Source organism: Prionailurus viverrinus, chromosome B3 (assembly GCF_022837055.1).
Source record: "Prionailurus viverrinus isolate Anna chromosome B3, UM_Priviv_1.0, whole genome shotgun sequence".
Classification (NCBI taxonomy): Eukaryota; Metazoa; Chordata; class Mammalia; order Carnivora; family Felidae; genus Prionailurus; species Prionailurus viverrinus.
In genome coordinates, this window is record NC_062566.1 from 116,073,105 (window position 1) to 116,092,634 (window position 19,530).

A 19,530-nucleotide genomic window follows, 5' to 3' on the forward strand; every position below is an offset into this window, starting at 1 on the left:
GTCACCGCTGCTCTCAGAGGAGGCCGAGAGCCAAGCCCCCCGACCAAGCAGGCACATTACCCTGATGCTTCAGCAACAGCGGGGAAAAGGGGTGACAGGCAACGATGCCCTTTTTAAGCGAGCTTTCTCTGTGAGACCATGATTACTAAGCATCGTGGCTTGGAAAAACCCTTTCTTCTTTGAGAGGCCCCATCCCAAATAAGAAACTTCCAATAATCAGAAATTAAGTTTTTCCCCGTGGACATTAACCTCTTAGTTCCTGGTACCCTGGCCAGCTTCCCAAATGGGGCCGGGAATCTTAATTGGAGGGTAACATTAACAGCACAGAACGATCACACAGAATTTCGATGTCCAGAGTGAGTCATTTTGCTGTGCCTTATTCTTTTGTCCACCCAGGAAAGAAGGTAAGGAAAGAATTGCCAACAAGCCATGTGACCCTGGGAAATGCCCATATGAGCACCTACCCAACCATAAGCAGACCACGGGTTGGGTGCCCCATTCGTGGCCTCCTTTAGCTCTTCCTCATGGTGACCCTACGCAGTAGAAATTCCTACCTCCACTTTACCTAAGAGTATGATGAATCTCAGAAAACAGAGTAAATCTCGGGGCCAGGATTCAAATCTAGCCCCTGTTGCCCATGTCACATGATGTTTCTGGGTCTCAATTTCTTTAGATGGAAAATAAGGGGCTTAATAATATGGACTCTCTAAGGTCAGCTTTTCTTTCTTTCTTTTTCTTTCTTTCTTTCTTTCTTTCTTTCTTTCTTTCTTTCTTTTTTAATGTTTATTTATTTTTGAGGGGAGGAAGGGCCGAGAGAGAGGGAGACACAGAATCCGAAGCAGGCTCCAGGCTCTGAGCTGTCGGCACAGAGCCAACCACAGGGCTCGAACCCACAAACTATGAGATCATGACCTGAGCCGCCCAGGTGCCCCAGGTCAACTTTACTTCAAACTCCATGATTCTACAAATATTGTCCTCTGCCATAAAAAATGGAATGGAAGCATAGAAATTATCTTTGTCTAGGGCCATGTAAGAAGCTAGTAGGGTACGTGAGCCTTCCTCAAAACCAGATCTCTGGGTTTCCTTCTCCTGGCTCCTGCAATGAATGGTTGGAGTGGCTCCTGGTATTAGGGAGTCGAGGTGAACGTATTGCACATCCAGTTGGCGTTAGCGCCCTTGTCTATTTAACTTCTGGGCAGTCTTCATTGCTGCCAATATCTTTTCTCTTTAAAAAAGTTCCAGCCTCTCCTCCCAGGCAAGCAGCAGCCTGAGACTCTGATCCAGGCTGGGTTCCAGGAGTCAAGACTGGATACCTTGTCAGGGGAGATCCAAACTCTAGCATTCAAGTGCTCTCTTCCTGAGTCCTTCCTTGTTTTAAGCACTGTTCCAAGAGCTTTCCCGGCAGTAACTCTTTGTATATTTATATATTTAAACCTTTATAATACCTTTATGAACTAGTCATTATTACATCCACCCTATTTTATTTATTTTATTTTATTTTTTATGTTTAATTTATTCTTGAGAGAGAGAGAGAGAGAGCATGAGCGAAGGAGGGGCAGAGAGAGAGAGAGAGGGACACAGAATCCGAAGCAGGCTCCAGGCTCTGAGCTGTCAGCACAGAGCCCGACGCGGGGCTCGAACCCACAAACAGCGAGATCATGACCGGAGCCAAAGTCAGACACTCAAACGACTGAGCCACCCAGGCGCCCCCCATCCACCCTATTTTAATGATGATGAAATTGAACACAGAGAGGTTAAGTAACTTGCCCAAGGCTCCACAGCTAGTATGCTTCAAAGACAGGATGCAAACAGGGAGAGTCCGGTTCTGGACTCCACACTCTTTACCACTATGCTTTATTGCCTCGCATGATGCATTCAACTTTTTTTTTTTTTAAGTTTATTTTACTTATTTTGAGACAGAGAGAGAGAGAGAGAGAGAGAGAATGAGAGTGCACAGGAGGGGCAGAGAGAGTGGGAAAGAGAAAGAATCCCAAGCAGGCTCCAAGTTGTCGGCACAGAGCCTGACGTGGGGCTTGAACTCAGGAACCATGAGACCATGACCTGAGCCAAAATCAAGAGTAGAACGCTTAACCAACTAAGGCACCCAGGCACCCCGCATGATTCGTTAACCTTCAAAGACAAGGTAAGTAGCTGAAAACCACACCTATGGCCGTGGATGACAAACTGAGACAGTAAGACAGTGAACGCGTCTGAGAGAGTTGGGGCTGGGCAGTGGAGTCTGAGGACATCCCCTGGAGCACTGAATCTTTGGCCTACGGGAAGAAGGAACAAGTCTCCAGGAAGGCTTTTTAAAGGACACTTGCCCCTGTGCCAGTGAGTGGGGCAGGCTGGGGCCACCAACCTGCTAGGATGAATTGCTGACAAGTTGAGGAAGGTTGATTCTGATGTTTCTCTGTCTGTCTCCTAACGCCCCTTAATTCCCCCTTGCATACTTGCAATCATTTAGTTAATTATCTAATTATTCATTCACCAAAGAACTGGGCCAGTCTTGTGCATAATTGTATTGCTACGGCCCTGTAGGTATCGATAACCCAGTATTTGTTGAATGAATGAATGAACGAATGAATGAATGGGTGAGTAAAAGTCGGGCCGTGTGGTCTGAAGTGTACTTTCAGCCAGAGCTCTTGGGGAAGGCTCTTGGAGGGGAGGGCACGAAACCAGCAAGCTGGCATTTTGAGGAAGTATTTGAAAGGAAAGGCAGGCTTTAAAAAAGAGGAAGGAGAAGATTAGGGAGGTGTATTTAAGAGATAGAGAAACACTGGTGGAGGCGAGGGGAGGGAAATGTGGGCATAAAACGTGAAAGGGAGCCTGTGAGCCTGGTCAGGGCTACCAAAGAAGCCCTTGTCCAGAGGCTTCCCTCTGCGGGGACACAGTTTGGCCTCCCTCAGAGCCTTGTCCTGAGGGCAGCCCAGAGATTTCTCCCGGTGCAGAAGTAAGTTCTCATTGGAAGCGTTTTATCCTGGATGGCCCAAGGCCGGCAGATTCCCCCCCTAGGTTCTCGGTGTGGGAAGCTTTTCTGGTCCCTGGTGAGTTTCTGTGATTCTGGCCTGGGGACTCCCCCAGCTCAGTACCTGGGCTGGGGGCTTGCTGCTCTCTGGAAAGCACTTTTGGGCTAACTCAGGGCCCTGTGCTTCGAAAGCAGGCGTCAAAACGTGGCCCGGATTACCTGGAGCTGGAAGAGCTTTCCTAGAAGTGAAAATCCCACCCCTCCCCCACTCGCTGGGCCCACACAACAGCCCAGTCATTGGGCCCCCTTGGCTCCTTCCCACACCTCTCTCCACCACACCACCAAATTGTTGAGTGTAAGAGGAAACACCACCTCCCACAGAAAACCTAGGGGACTTTTTTTTTTTTTTTGCCTTTAATAAACATTTGCTAAAATAACTTTTTCTCCGTGGTTGTTTTAAAACACGTAGCATAAAAAGCGTCCTGAGAATTATTCCCACCATAACTTTTGTTCAGCTAAATCTGTGTCTTCAATGTGGGCCTCAGTTTCCTCACCCATAAAATATGGCTCCTCTGTCACTTTACTATTCTACCAGTGTGGGATGCACCAGGAGGGACTGGTCATTGAATTCTGCTCGGCAGGCACCTGTTCAATGACTTTTCTTTAAGGGCCAAGAGCCCTGACAACTTTTGACATTATTGGAGACACAAAAGAAATGATTTCCCAGCCCCTGCCCATCACTGAATGGAGTGTCAACCCATAAGCTCGGTATATGGTAGGTGCTACTGAAGTTTTAAAAATGTAAGGGACACCTGGGTGACTCAGTTGAGAGTCCGACTTTGGCTTGGGTCATGATCTCACTGTTCATGAGTTTGAGCCCCGCTTCGAGCCCCACATCGAGCCCCACATCGGGTTCCGTGCTGACGGTGCAGAGCCTGCTTGAAATTCTCTCTCTCCCTCTCTCTCTGCCCCTCCCCTGTTCATGTTCTCTCTCTCTCAAAAATAAATAAACTTTTAAAAATGTTAGGTGTTGTTGCTAGCTGTAAGGTGACTTCGAGCCCATTGGAATGACAATACATGTATGAAATAGAATAACTTAAAATAGCATATGATTAACATTAGATGGGCAGGGAAGTGCTACTTAAGTTTCAAAGGCAGGGCTTGGGTTGGCTAAAACGTGATGGTGATGGTGATAATGGTGATGATGATGAATATAGGCACATTTATTAAACTCTTAGCATGTGGCTGGTATTGATATGGTGTTTTATAAGTATCACATTAAAAAAATTTTTTTAATGTTTGTTTACTTTTGAGACAGAGAGTGAACAGGGGAGGGGCAGAGAGAGAGAGGGAGGCACAGAATCCGAAACAGGCTCCAGGATCTGTCTGAGCTGTCAGCACAGAGCCCGAGGCGGGGCTCGAACTCATAGACCGTGAGATCATGACCTGAGCCGAAGTCGGCAGCTTAACCGACTGAGCCACCCAGGCGCCCCTGTAAGTATCACATTTAATCTCACACCAACCCTCTGATGTAGGCGCCATTATGATCCCCACTTAACAGAGGAGGGAACTGAGGTCCAAATATTTTACTGAGGGTCTGACCAATCCATAGTAACACCTTCTGGGAGCAAAGGGGGCAGGGATTAAGAAGGAAGGAAGGAAAGAATGGAGAAGGGTCTTCAATCCTTTTCAAAGCAGTATTATGTAGGTGCTAGGTGGAAACATCTTTGTAGCATGTTTCCATTTTCAGGTTAAACTCCCTCTTCTATTTTTTTAAATTTATTTATTTATTTTGAGAGAGATAGAGAGGCAGAGAGAGAACCCCAAGCAGTCTCCTCACTGTCCGTGCAGAGCCTGACGCGGGGCTCAAACCCACAAACCGTAAGATCATGATGTGAGCTGAAATCAAGAGTCAGATGCTTAGCCACCGAGTCACTGAGGTGCCCCGAAACTCCCCCTTTTATCTTATTTTTAAAAAAAATTTTTTTAACGTTTATTTATTATTGAGAGACAGAGAGAGACACAGAGCATGAGCAGGGAAGGGGTCGAGAGATGGAGAGACACAGAATCCGAAGCAGGTTCCAGGCTCCGAGCTGTCAGCACAGAGTCCAACGTGGGGCTCGAACTCACAAACTGCGAGATCATCACCTGAGCTGAAGCCGAATTCTTAACCGACTGAGCCACCCAGGCACCCTGAAACTCCCCCTTTTAAAAATGGCTTGAAGCTTCTTGAATATAGATCTCTAAGGTTATAACGTACCTTTCAGATCTGAACAAATGCAACAGACTCATCTCAGATCTGATTTTTCTTCAAAAAAAAAGAATTTTTAAAAAATTTTTAAAAAAATTTGACCATACTGACAACCCATTTTGGCTTCCCTGGCAGTGGGAAGCCCACCCCTGTTGTTAATGGAGAGGGAATTTGAGGAACCTTGAGGTTTTGTGACTCTATGTCTGTGCCTTCCTTTCTTCTATCTTCCGCAGCACTGTTTGCTAACTTTTTTGCTTCCTCTTATTTCTCTAGTGTGTTCATTATTAGCATCTCCTAAGATGGAGTCATCGGCCAGCTTGTGTTTACTCATTCATTGACTCAAAATTTGTTAATCACCTGCCATTTGAAATTTAGTATTTTTAACAGTCATCTTTGATCTAAAGAAGTTTGGTGATTCCACCTACAGTCGTGGTGTTAATTTCAGGGAGCACCTAGGTATGAATGACTTTCGCGTGACATCCCCCAGTTTGATCTTCCTGGGCCTCTAGCCTGTCATCCCTCTAGGCAGGGATGATACCTTCTTTTTGCTTTGCCTCCTCAAACAGAATGGCAAATGGTGTGTGGCTCATAGCAAACATTCAAACAAGGTTGTCTGACTAAATTATTTAAATGACTAACGGAACCCTGAGCTGTCAGAAGGCAGCTCAGTGCAGTTCTGTATTTAGTCTCAGACAGTTGAGTGGCATTTGATGGATGAGGCAGGAATAGTAAGCAGATAAAATTCCACAGTGTCAGTTCAGCTGTCCTTTACAAGCTTGACTTTGGCCTATTTTATTCACGTATTTTTCAGGGTGTTTGTTTTTTTTTTTTTTTTTTTTTTTTAGTGGCAAGTGTCAGAAAGTCCAACTTAAACTATCTTAGCAAGCAAGAGAAAGGAGATGTATTGATTCCATCACTGCGCGGTCCAAAGACTAATTCAGCATGTTCTCATGGCATGTTAGGTTCAGGGACTCAAATGCTGATCTCATAGCTGTTTCTCTCTTTATATGTATTGGCTGTCTTTTCTTCTGTGTTGATTCTATTCTCAGTCAGGTTCTTCACCCATGACAGGAAAAATGGCCACCAATAGCCACAAACTACCTTCTCACACTGGTGTTTTAAAGGAAGGGAGTGCCCCCTTTTCCTTAACATTTGATATCAAATCTCAGGGAAGACTCTGATTGGCCCTGTTTGGATCATGTGCCCATCTCTGAACCAATCACCGTAGCTTTGAAAATGGACTACTCTAATTGGCCAACTCTGGTCACATACCCACACTTGGTGGGAGGGATGATAGGGCACCAGGATTGAGACCTTTCAAAGGGCCACAGGGAGAAGGACAGTAGTGGGTCTCATAAAAAAGGAATGCTGAAGAGAACAGCATACATCCACTACACTTTTCTCCCTAATTCTACCTGGCCCAGCATTTTAACCAGCATTTACTATCTCTTCATCTTCCAAAGACCTATTGTGTTAGATTCAAGAGAAAGTTTCCCCGGAGATGGCTGCATTTCTGTGGGTGCCAATTTATTATTAAACCTTTAGACATACCTTTTTGTTTCATAAAATTCTCATTGGTAGTTATTGGAAGGAAAGCCTTCTCATTCTCAACTCAAGTTTTCTTCTCAAGTATTTCAGCTTTAAAAAAAAAAAGGCAGGGGCACCTGGTTTAGTTGATTAAGCCTCCAGCTCTTGACTTTGGCTCAGGTCATGATCTCACAGGTTCATGATTTTGAGCCCCACATCAGGCTCTGCGCTGACAGCATGGAGCCTGCTTGGGATTCTCTCTCTCTCCCTCTCTCTCTGCCCCTTCCCTGCTCATGTGCTCTCTCTCTCTCTCTCTCTTTCTCTCAAAATAAGTAAATAAATTAAAAAAAAATTTTAAATACCTGAAAAAATATATATCACATTAAAAATGTCATATATATGATAATATATATTTTAATAATATATAGAAAATGTATATTTTCTATTTTATCATATGTCATATATTTTAATATATCATATGTATCTTTTAAAACTTTATTTTTTATTTTCTTAAGTTTATTTATTTATTTTGAGAGAGACAGAGACAGTGCAAGTAGGGGAGGGGCAGAGAGACAGGAAGACAGAGAATCCTAAGCAGGCCCCATACTGTCAGCACAGAGCCTGATGCGGGGCTCGAACTCACAAAACCGTAGGATCACAACCTGAGGTGAAATCAAGTCGCTTGACCAGGCTGAGCCACCCAGGTGCCCTTCTTTTAAAACTTTAAACCAAATCACTCCCCCAAATCACTACCATGTAATTTCTTCTCCAACCCTAGGAAGGGGAGTAAGAGGCTCATTCTTCCTGGTCTCTCCTGGTAGGTGTTTGATTAGACAAGGCAAGAGCAGTAGGAAAGAACCATCATAAATAGGTCTCTGTAATTTTCAGAATATACGAATTGTTTGATTTTATAATACCATCCTGCCCTTCACCTAAGAATTTTTGGTGGCATTTCTTTAAGATTAGCAAATTTAAAAAAAAAAAACTTTTTGAAAAAATTGTGATAATTCCATGGCTCACCAGGGACAAAGGAAGATTAATATTGAAATTGGCTTTGTCTATATCAGGAACTGCAAAATCAAATGCCCCTAGGAGCCCAGCAGGTCTTGTAAATGATCTGGCAGGCTGATTGGAGACTATGTCAAAGGAGGGTGTTTAAGTCCCATCTCAAAGGGGCAGCTTCCAGTGGGCTGCAACCCACGGTTGCCATTAAGGAGTGCACGTTGTGGCAGATGACAGATATTCACCAATTCATGGTTCCCTTCTCCATGGTACCTGGGAGGACTGAGCTTACTTACCTCTTTGAAATTAAAAATGGTCATGTGACTTGCTTTGACCAAAGTAAGCTAAAGTGACCTATTTCACTCCAGGAGGAAAGGTTTAACCGCTGGTACATGGCTGGCCCTCTCTACCTCTCTCTCTCTTTCCCTGCCACTGTGGCCATGGATACACTTATTGATATGGCGGTGTAATACTGAGCCATTACCTATGGGACTTCTGCCCTGGACAGTCACCTTGATCCACAGGTGTCTTGGGTGGGTAAAAAAGAAGCCTTTCTTGTGTGAAGCCACTGAGTTTTGGGGGATGTTTGTTACTGCCGCCTAACCTATTTCATCTTTACTATTAAATGATACGTCACTGGGGCACCTGGGTGGCTCAGTCGGTTGAGCCTCCGACTTCCGCTCAGGTCACGATCTTGCGGTTCATGAGTTCGAGCCCGGCGTCGGGCTCTGTGCTGACAGCTCAGAGCCTGGATCCTGCTTCGGACTCTGTGTCTCCTTCTCTCTCTGCCCCTCCCCCACTTGTGCTCTGTCTCTGTCTATCAACAATAAGAAAATGTAAAAATAAATAAATGATGCCTAATTTTTTTTCAAGAGAAGTTAAAAATCTAGATTTTTGTGTGAAATCTTTGATAGGTTTAAAAAAAAAAAAATGTGTGGTTGAGGCAGCAAAACCAAATTCAGCCTGCCAGGTACTAGTTTGCAATTTTTGGCATGCACAGTTTGAATGGAACAATTAGCGGATGATTTTTCTGCGGAGCAGCGATCCTGTCGGAACTCCTACAGCGCTTACGGCCCTTGTCACATACTGGTCCTTTGTTACTCTCAGTCTTGCTGTTTGTTAGTGTTGAAGACCTTTCTCCTAACTAGGTAGGAGGTGGGGACAAATGAGGAATCACGTCTTAAACTCACTAGAATAAGGAGGCTAGTTGCTCGGTTGATTATTCAGAACTATCACATCCTTCTTTAATATTGGAGAAACCGGTCTGGGGAAATTCATGATTTTACCTTGCCAATTCACTTTTTCACGTTGGCAAAGAGCTTGGGAGTCATCGATGTCCATTAAGCTTTCAAATGTGGTTAGCTAAGTAAGTCAGCAATGCAAAACTCAGGGTGTTAATCAGGATTTTTCTAGTTGCAACTACAGACCTTCGTTGACTTACAGTGGGCTTGCATCCCGAGAACGCCATCATAATTTGACAATATCAAAAGTTGAAAATGCATTTGACACCCCTAACTCACTGAACAGCATGGCTTAGCCTAGCCTAGCTTAAACGTGTTCAGATCACCTACAGTTGGGCAAAGTTATCTAACACAAAGCCTACCTAATAATGAAGTATTGGATAGCTCAGGTAATCTGTTGAACCCTGTACTGAGAGTGAAAACCAGAATGGTCGTGTGGGTACAATGGTTGTCGGTGTATTGGCTGCTTACCCTCGTGATCGCATGGCTGACTTGGAGCTGTTGTCACCTATCACTGCCCAGCATCACGAAAGGGTATCGCATGCATATCCCTAGCCCCAGAAAAGATCAAAATTCAAACTGCGGATTCTACTGAATACATATATTTGCGCCATTGTTAACGCTGAAAAATCCTAAGTGGAACCACTGAAAGTTAAGGACCGTCGTAACAGGAAATGTAAATTCAAACTGCTTTAGGTAGGATGTAATTCACTGATTGCTACAGCTAAAAACTCCAGAGGGAGGGATGGCATCAGGCATGGCTGGGAATGCCGTCTGAGCTTGATAGGTCTCTCCCTCTCTTGCTTGGCTATACTCTACTCTTCTTTGCATTAGCTTCACTCTCAGTAGACCCCCCCCCCCCCCACTCCGGCAGTTTCAAGTCAAGCTTCTGGAAGCTTTTCTTCCCAGAAGGTCCTCAAAATTCCTAGCCTCATCAGACTCACTTAAGATATGTGGCAATCTCAGTCAGCCTGTGTGCCAGGGCTGGGTGTATCAATCAGGCCTTTCTTAGTTGCAAGGGATAGGAAAGCTAAATTCAAACTCAAAATTCTGAGGCTGGGTCTCTTATCTGTCCCTAAGAGCCAATGGCAGGGCAGGGAGAAGCAGGCCAATGTCTCCATAAATGAGCCAGTCTGTGGCCTCTGCCTCTAGCTCCTTCCAGAGGCAATGACTATGTAGACAGACCGGGGAGGGGGCAATGTGCTGGAAGGGAGGGCTTGAAGCTGTGCTTACATGGCATTCTATATACAGTTGAAAAACTCCAGATAATAATGGAGAGAACCTAATGGATGCTAACGGGAGTTGGAGAGGGGCGAAAGACCCCCCTCAGTGCCACCCCTGTAGTATATTTAATTTGTGGGGGGAAGCAAAAGCCCAGCAGGACTGCCGGTGGCCTAGCCATGTCCAAAGCAGGCCCTGGAGAGGACTTGCTCTTACCACACACACTAATTATTAGTCCCCACTCATAGATCAGTTTAGGATTTTCCAAGTCCCAGGCGAAGACGCGTAAAGAAACATTGCCCCTGTTCAATGTTTTCTTCCATATAAACGTCCAGACCTCAGTCTCATGGGGGAAACATCATAAGGCAGTTTCATAGTACCCAGCTTTGATCTTTATGCCCTAGTAAAGGTGTAGTTGGCCTTACTGGGGCTCAGAGTCATGTTCTTCCACAAGACTATCAGATTACTGCTCGTTTTCCGTTGTGTGTTCTTTTAGGACCTTACTTTGTTTTTACTTGTTAACTTCAACGTTTTGAGGGAGGGAGCCGATGGTGGAGGTGAAAACTGAAAACGGTCAGTCAATGTCCTGGGCGCTTGATCCGCTTGATCCGTCTTTCCCTCTCACCCAGAAAGATTTCGCTGCACTGGGAAGTAAGGAGAATAAAATCGGACTGTACTCCTACTGAAGAGACTCGCTCATTGGGTTTTGCTCCTCTGCTCCCATCTGTCTCGAGTCTTGTTGTTTCTTTCACTCTGAGCATCTCCGCTCCAAGAAGGCATGAACTTTTTCTTTCACTTCCTTTCTTCTCTGGGTGATGGCCTGACATCACTCTGGGAAGGAGGCTGAAGGTTACTGAATATAAACACTGTCACTCCTATCTGGCTTAGGCAGAAAGGTAGGCTGGGCACCCAGGGGGTCTGGAGGTAGGAGATGCCAACCATGGTGCCAAGGCCTCAGGAGCCACACGTGCGCACGAGGGCTCTGTGTCTCTGTGCCTTTACATACTGGAGGGCACCGTGGAGGACGCATTTCCTCTGGAGTCGCCATTAACCATCTACCACTCTAGGAGGATGAAAGGTGGGAGTAAAGTTGGTAGTGGAAGTCGTTATGGGGGAGAGGCCATCTGGGGTCGGCCGAGGGCTGGGTCTGCTCACGGGAGTGGCCCTGAGCCGAAAGAAGCCGGCTGGAGTGGGCCGGAAAGCCCAGGGGTCAGCCGGTGCAGCCCCAGAGAAAGCGGTGGGCTCTCAGCCCCAGAGGAGGGCAGCCTCCCGCAGCGAGCCACCGGGGGGGGGGGGGGGGGGGGGGGGGGGGGGGGGGGAGGGGAGGGCGCCTGCGGTGGTGGCCCGGTGGGCTAGTAGGTGGGGACGATCCTCTGCCCATCCTTCACCGCAAAATAAAAGCGGCTCGCGAGATCCTTCCCTCACGCCCCCCAGTCGTGCAGTGTCCAAGGATGAAAACGTGCTGAGACCCCCCGTGGGTCTGGGGAAAAGCGCTGAGGACCGAGGAAGATGGTTCCACGCAGGCTGCGGGTGCCTCCAGGAGCTTGGGGGCCGGTCCCGCCGCGGCGCCTTCTCGCTTCCCTCTCCCGAGCGGCGGCGTGGGTCGCGGGGTGGAAGCGGCTGTGCACGGGGATGCTCTTACATAACCGCCCGCCGCGTCCTGCTTCCCCGCGGGGTGGGCGCCGGGGGACGCGCGGGAGCCCGGGCCGCCGCTGCCCCCGCGGGGAGAGGAGCGCGAGGAGCGGCGGGAGGAGGGCGCCCGGGGCGGCGGGGGAGGTGAAGGTCAGTGGGTGTGAGGCGCCGGATCCACACCCCCTCCTCCCTGTCCCCTCCTTCCCTTCCTCTCCGTCCCCCTCTGACGTCTGGAGCTGGCAGCTCGGCGGGTTCCGCATTCCCGACCCCTCCCCGCCGCCCAGGGGCCGCTATATAGCCGGGGCTGATGCAACCCGTCCCGCCGCCCGCCACAGCCTGCGGGAGGGACGCTCGGCGGCCGCGACGGGGGGCGCTGGCGGCGGCGGACGCTGCAGCGGCGGCGGGGCTGGCGCCGCGGCGGCTCCCGGGCCGGGACGGGCCTGGGCACCGGGCGGAGCTCGGCGGCCGGGCGGCAGCGGCGCTGCGTGGGCACGGCGCCTGCAGCCGGGCCCCGGCCCCGGGGGCGCCGCCTCCGCCCGCGGCTAGTGCACGGTGGGTGCGAGGGCGCGCGCCGGGGGCGCCGGGCCGGGCGGGGCGGGGCGGGGCGGGAGGGGCGCGCCGGCCGCCGGCACCTGGGACGGCCGCCCCCACGCGCGGGCCGGGGAGGGGAGGCTCCCGCGGCCCCGGGCCCGCCAGCGGTCCCGGCGGGGGGCGCTGCAGCACGGGCCCCTCCCGCCCGGCGCCGGGGAGCCGGCGGCCGCCTTGTTGGTTCCCGCCCTGGGACGGGAGGCTCCGTCCGCTCCCGGGACAGCCTGGGCGCTGCCTCCGCCTCCCTCCCGCGCGCTCCTTCCCGGTGCGTTTGCCGGGAGGTGCTCCTCTCGGGCGGCGGGGAACGCGGGTGAGTGGGGAGAGAAGTGCCCGGGGGAGACGGGAGGTGGGGGTGCAGATGGAGGCCGAAAGGCCAGGGAGGTGCAGGGTGCTGGTGGTGGAGGGATGACAGGGACCTGCTGGCAAGTCGTGCCGGCCCCCACTCCGCTCCCTGGGGGGAAGCGCGGCTCTCTGAGGGCCTGGACAGGGGCTGGGGCTCTCGATCCAATGAAGAGGGTTCTTTCGGGGCCACTGCTCCCGGGTTCTGGGTGGGGAGCGAGACTGGGGGCGGCCCGGGGCCCCTTTGGGCTGCCCCTGGCTCCCAAGCCAGGTTACATAAGGAGGCAAGTCTGCTAGGTAACCTGCCCCTCCTCTCCTGCCCAGCCCAGAAGACTCTCTTCTGCCCCGCCCCTCAAAGGAGGTTGAGGGATTGGGCCACAGGGCCTGGATCCCCGGACCCCGGGGTGGAGAGACCCGGGCTTAGTGGGAGGGGCTGGGAAGGTGGGAGTCCTTGGCTTTTCTGCAGGGATGGATGGGCCATCCTAGCGACTGGAGATAGAGGTTGGTGGAAGAGGAACTCAACTGACCCCTTGGGTCAGCTCCCGTTACAAAGTTGCCTGACCCTTGCTCAGTGTAAGGCTCTCCCGACTGGCGTCCGGGGCCTGGTTCTATGACCTGAGCACATGTGCTCAGGGCAGATGTGCTCAGGTCTCTCCAAAAAGGGCTTGCAGACCGTGTGGGTGTGTGTACTCAGGTCTAAATCTTGGTGGTCTGTCCTCAGGGTCATAGGTTGAGGAGCATCCGACCTGGAGCGTTAAAGCATGATTGGATGCCTGCTTGTCCTTTAAGCCCTTGCTCTGAACTGTGTTCCCAAATCATCTCCCTCCCTGCCCCCCCACCTCCCTCCCCTGAGGGTTTTTTAAAACACCTCCCATTGCTTTCATCTTTCCAGCAAATCTGGCTGCAGCTTGGATGGATGCCTTATCTTCCTTTGCAGGTTTCTAGGGGAGAGTTTAACCAGGTATCAGGTGTGAGTGAGCATGGCTCTGCCTTTTTATAAACCTGAGGACCGGGGAAGAGAAGCAAGATCTATTCTCGTGCCTCTGGCTGGTGAAGGTTTTGCCTTGTTTAAAACAGGGAGGACAGATTTCTGAAAGACTCTTCTGTTCCTGTTCTTCTTTGGCCTTGGTTCAGAGCTACCAGCAGCTCCAGAATCTTCCTGAAGAGCTGGGTGCTGTGAGATTTGAAGGGCTGTTGGAAGGCACGGGCGTTGGGGCCTCTGACTTTCCTCCTAGGTTGGTAGCAGCCACCTCCAAGGAGATGTGTTGATAAGTGCTAACAGGGTCCCCTAAGGCAGGATTTGGACAAGGATCTCTCTACTCACTCAATGCCTCGCAGCCCAGGGTCTGTTGTCTGCCCCACCTGTTTGCAAGACCTGTGGGCATCTTTTCCAACCTGCAGAATCCTTGCCAGGGTTCGAAGGGCTGGGCTCTCTGGGGCTCGTTTGTTTGTCGTGGGGCTGCTGGTGTTGCAGTGGGCTGCCTCTCTCCCCCGTGTCTCTGTTTCCAGCTCGGCCCTGGAAGAGAGGGGCCGGTGCCATTCCAGGTTGGCCTGCTCAGTATTCATTCTGCCCCAGCTCAACTTGAGCAGCCAGAGCCAGGGCTGAGGGCAAGCTACACTCTTTTCTGCTTTTCTGCTGCAGGATGCAGTTTGCTTTTTTCCATGTGAATGAATTATGTTTGAAACTGAAATGAGAGGAAGAGAAAAATAGAGTGAGTGTGTACGGGTATGTGTGTGTGCATACCTATATAGGCAGGGGGAGAGCAGCAGGCACATTATTTTTCCATTTTCCTTTAATTAAGGCTCTGTGGAGGTGTGTTTGAAAACAGAGGGTCTCCTATGCCTTTGAGGAGGGTGAGAACACTGTTTTGGCTGCGTCCCGGGCCATATGCAGCGTATGGTGGCCAATGAAACTGGGCCTGGCTCGTTCTGTTGCTTGTCTTGGCAGTCGGTTCCGTGGCTTGTGTTACCAGCTCTGGAACTTACGGGCTGCCAAGCTCTGTGTGCCTGTGTGTGTGTGTGTGTGTGTGTGTGTGTGTGCGTGTGTGCACCCTTGTGTGTGTGTGTGTGTGGTTTGGCCTCTCGAAGCTCCGCGGAGACAAATGCCTTAGCGACCCAAGGTTGGAATTTTCAGTCTGTGTTTCTTTACACTCATTTGCCGGCTGTGGGAGGCCCAGCGAGAGCCCCCCATTCTGGGTTTTTGTTGTTGTTGTTTTTTTTTGTTTTTGTCTGTTTTCTTGCTGCAGCCCATAGGATTCCATTTGTGGAGCTCCATTTCCAAAACTTTAGTTGGCCAGTGGCATTTTTTTTAAGGGCCAAGAATTTGTCACCCGCCATGTGCGTGTCTGTGTTACGTATCATACTATGAACTACCGACACCAATGAACGCACATGGGGTGAGGCAGGAAGAGAGGATAGAAGGCTTGTCCAGTGGTAGTACCTTCCCAGCTCTTTGCTGTTTGGGATAAGGATCTTGGCAGATATGCCTTACCGTGTATTTATTGAGCACCTACATTAGGCAGGGGAGAAAGCTGTGTTAACAGGCGGGGCCTCGTCGGAAGCATTTCTCTGGTCTCCAGGGAAGAACCTTTCCTGCGGGGAGAGGTTCCGGTTTCCTCTATGGGCCCGGATGGCCTTGCGAGGATCGCTCATGCTAGTGTGTGCCTTGCCGCTGGCTTCCTCTGATCACTGCCTCCCCTCATTTTCTTCTTGTGAGGATCTAAGGTCTGTCCCTTTCTAAGCAGCGTAGGGATACCACAGCTTGAAGGACACAGAAGATGCTGGCCCTCTGCTTCTGGGGGGAACACACTGGTGGTGCCTTGCCAGTGAGCTAGGCAGCTGTGTTCTGGCCTCCGGAGGAAACTTTAGGAGAAGCCAAGGCAGAGAGACATGTATTCTGCCTCATCTCTACCCCTCTGTACCCAGCATTGATCTGCCCTCCTCTGTTTCTCTGTTGCAGTAACGGCCTGGATGCAGGATGGTCTTGCCCCTTGGAGTTTACAGCTGGAAAGTGGGACAGCAGAGAATCCTCTGGGGAATAATCTTTTTCACAGCCCTAGGAAAGGGAGATCAGTGCTAGGTGGGAAATGTGCGGAAGGGATGTCGATGGGTCACCCAACACTAGGGTTCCTCCAGGAAGGAAGGCCTTCATGGCTACGCTGACTTCACGCTCACTAGGTGCAGGCGTTGTTCCAGGTACTTTCCAAGTATTAACTAATTTAATCCTCTCCTCCGCCTTACAGGCCAAATAGCGTTATTTGTTATTCCCACTTTACAGCTGAGGAAAGCGAGATGTGGGTTAGGGAACTCTCCCAGGGTCACACAGCTAGTAAGGGGCAGACCTGGGATTCGCTCTCACATGTGCTCCCAAGTTCCTCTTCCGAACGTGCCTCGCTCTCCTGCCTGCAGAGCTGAGACAGTTGTGCGGAGACACTTGTGCGGCCACCCCATTCTTAGTCTTAGAGATTTCTCCATCCTTTCATTCCTTGCCTTCTGGATCGGCTTATCTTTTGGAAGCTGATTTACCCACCTCGTTTCAGATTCCAGGAGACAGATCATTCCAGATGATTCCTTAGCTCCCAGCACAGGTCTGGTATTTAACTCTCCGAGATTCACGATAGTTAGTACTACGTTTTGTGACCACTGGCCTGGAACCTTTCTGTCTGCAACCCCCCTCCCCTTCCTGGCCGTGGACTTCTGACCTCCACATTTTCCTCCTGGGAATCTTCCTAGGCTCTGGCTCCTGAGACCTCTCACCCCCTCTTGCTGATTCTCAGGTGCTGGCTACCTGCTGTTGACTTCTAACCCCACTGGGGTTCCTGGGACCTGACCCCTGAGCTCCCTTGCTCCTTGGCCTGCCCCCACTCATCTCTACTTTCTCTCGGTGCTGAGCCTTGCAGCCTCGGGTCCTCTGCACTCATTGTGTGCCCATCCCGGGCTCCCGATGCCAGCCCAGGCCAGCTGTTTGCCTGGAGGGGGGCTGCCCTTCTCAAAGAGGCCCAGGGACTTTAGAGCCTCCCTTAAACTTTTATTTCTGTGGACAGAGAGTCCACAGTGCAGATCCTAACTTTCTCTTAACTTACCCCCTACCGCCTTTCATCTGTCTTTGCCATTCTGGACGAAGATGATGATGATTGGACACTTTTCAACAAGAATAGCCCATTATGAGCATGACCCTTCAAAGCAAGACTATTATTTACTTGTAGATGTTTCCATTAAATCAATGATATCTTACACATTTACATATAGGAAACAAGAGAAGAAGACAAGAGAGGAAAACTTAGGTTACCTCTGCTTTTCGTTCTTTTGGCCGAAATGACCCTCCATGTTAGCATCTTCCAACAGGGCCCATTTTCTGGAATTGAAGTGTGTTGTGGCTTTTCTTGGGCTTGTACAAGGCAGCGCCCCACCCTGTGCTCCTACAAGACCCTGAGTAAGTCAGAACAGGGGGGTACAGCCGTCAGATCTTTGCTTTAGGTTCTTGCCTCTTGGACCCATCGGGTCCCTATTTCTTCCAAGCCCGCTTTTAAGGGAGCTGCCTCACACCTCCCCAGATCTTAGGCTCCGTAGCAGCTTAGGGTCTACTGTGACTTCCTGGACACATTCTGTCTTATTCATGCCTCCCTTGCCAGTCTCATCCCCGATCTGTGCATTACCCAGCTTTTCTTTATTGGCTAGTTTCCAAGTTGTTCCTGGTCAATGTCCCAAATTGTCAAAATCATTTGGGGTTCTAGGCCCTGTCTTTTGAGGTCAAGCCCCATTTTCCCGTTTTGGTCTTCTGCAGACATGTAGAGCCTGCTCTTTATTTATGCATCCCAGTTACTAACAGAGACTTGGAGGGTGTTTATCTTCCTTTCCGACCTCCGGGGCCCTGAAGGGAAAAAAAACTCTGGGTTCTTCCCCCAAAGCTTTGAGTGCATAGTTCTCTTTTTCCTCCTAAATTGTTTCCGTATGGAACAAGCAGTTTGGGAGATGATTTCACCTCTTGTCATCTTTCCTATGTCTTCCTTGAAGTGGGTAAATTCCTCCTGGCTGTTGCTGGTTCCTTGCCACTGCCCCCCCCCCCCATTTTTATAGATCCCTAAATCACATCGAATTGTTTTATTTTTCAAATCGCCAAAGCTGCCTTTCAACCTTGGATCGTCAGCCGGCTCTTTCCAGTTAGTGAAGACTCGATTCTGAAAGGGAGCCCCTCCTGCTCCTGCGCCCCCCACCCCCACCCCCAGAGCTCTGTAGGATGATTTCGTGCTGGTGAATGTCAGCTGTTGTGATTGTCTCCTAGGAATGGCATGTGTTAAGGACTTTGTGGTTTGTATCTGAGCATTTAGGGGCGCCCTTGTTGGGGGGGGAGGAGGGAGAGGGGGGATGTTTGCTTCTGCAGAGGAAAGCCTGGTGTCTGAGCCTCAGAGTGAGGCTTGTCACTGGGATGGGTTCACAGGGGAGCAGGAATGGCAAGAATTTATGGGGCTGCTGCTCCCAGGGGGTGGTTGCCCCTCCGAGGGGGTTCCACAGTAGCAAAGAATCCATTATATTTTGGGATCATTTGTTAGTGTCTCATTTATACCATCTGTATGAAAATAAACAGAAGCTGCAAGCAGAGACTATCATTCCCGGAATAGAGTGGGGTCTGGCTTGCGTCTCTTCCCGAGATGGCTTAGGCAGGGAAACATACAGAAGCCTCTGGAGTATTTTTCTTGGGGTCTACTGTGGGAACAAATAATCTGGAGGTGGATAACGAACATCTCAACTCCCAGAGACAGATCCTTACCCCACTCACGGAAGTTTGCCCCACCGTGAATTTTTTTTTTTAATCATTTGTTCATTCATTCATTTTCATTTATTTATTAATTCAGTAAGTATTTGTTGATTAGCCTTTCTGTAATCGAGCATCCTTTTAGGAGCCACTGACTCCTTGTGGCATCAGTTCAGGTCTGCCAGAGGGGATTTTGTAAGGTCTGCTCCTCTCCTGAAAAGGAGATGTGAGTTTCTTTTGTCAGGCCGGCTCCGGTGGCCTGAAATCACTCCCCTCTGCCTGTGAGGTGTCCACATGGCTGGGCCCAGGCATCATTTTTGCCGCATAGGAATGAGTCCTTACGTTGGCCCCTTTCGTATTTTCCCTGGAGGAGGCCCCGGGAGACAGGCAAGCTGATCCACTCCACCCCAGAGCTGCCTCCTGGGGTAGGAAGCTGCCACCTTCTCTGCATTGCAGACCTGCCTCCGGGGGCGGGGGCGAGGGTGACTTCAGTCCGGCTCAGGTTTAGGGAAGGTCACAGTACACTGACACACCACAAGCAAGATGTCTGAGGGGCCATGTCCATGTCTGGGCTCTCACCCAGGAGGGTGTTCAGGGAGCTTCCTAAACCTGGATCTGCACTGAAAAAGGCAGAATAGAGGGTCTTCTGTGCAAGAGAGCAATCCTCCACTAGGGGCTAGTGTCTCAAAACCCACCATTAAAATGTCATTCCTTCTGCATTAATCTCTCTTGAATGCCAGGAGGGGAAACAGAAAGGACGGGGTGAGAAAGCTTTGGTTCTAAAACCCAGGGACCAGGAGTCCAGCCCTGGCTTTTCCCCTGTGTGACCTTGGGCAAGTTGTTTAACTTCTCTGAGCCTTAATTTCCTCATCTGCAAAATGAGGATGTGGTTTAGATAAGCACAGGGCCTCTTCCAGCTCTAAGACTATAACTTGATGCGAATGAGTCTCAGATCCTTTTCTGAGACGGCCTGGGGGACCCTAGGTGCTAAGGAGGGCAGAAAGGTGTG

At 50.0% G+C, this 19,530-nt stretch overlaps 1 protein-coding gene across 4 annotated transcripts in view; it reads left to right on the forward strand.

Moving 5' to 3' along the window:
* Positions 1-11,043: 11,043 nt before the first annotated feature.
* The window catches only part of JDP2 (Jun dimerization protein 2), a 38,572-nt gene continuing 30,085 nt past the window's right edge, over positions 11,044-19,530 (forward strand). The window contains exon 1 of one of the 4 annotated variants that reach the window (XM_047863140.1): positions 11,044-11,106. Coding sequence is in view for 1 of the 4 variants with exons in the window: in XM_047863136.1 (XP_047719092.1) it covers positions 11,282-11,288 (7 nt within the window). In the remaining 3 variants the exon portion in view is untranslated. Of the gene's footprint in view, positions 11,107-11,210; positions 11,289-12,279; positions 12,395-12,636; positions 12,741-19,530 lie in introns of those variants that run through there. The other 3 variants (XM_047863136.1, XM_047863137.1, XM_047863138.1) reach the window with 3 other exon arrangements.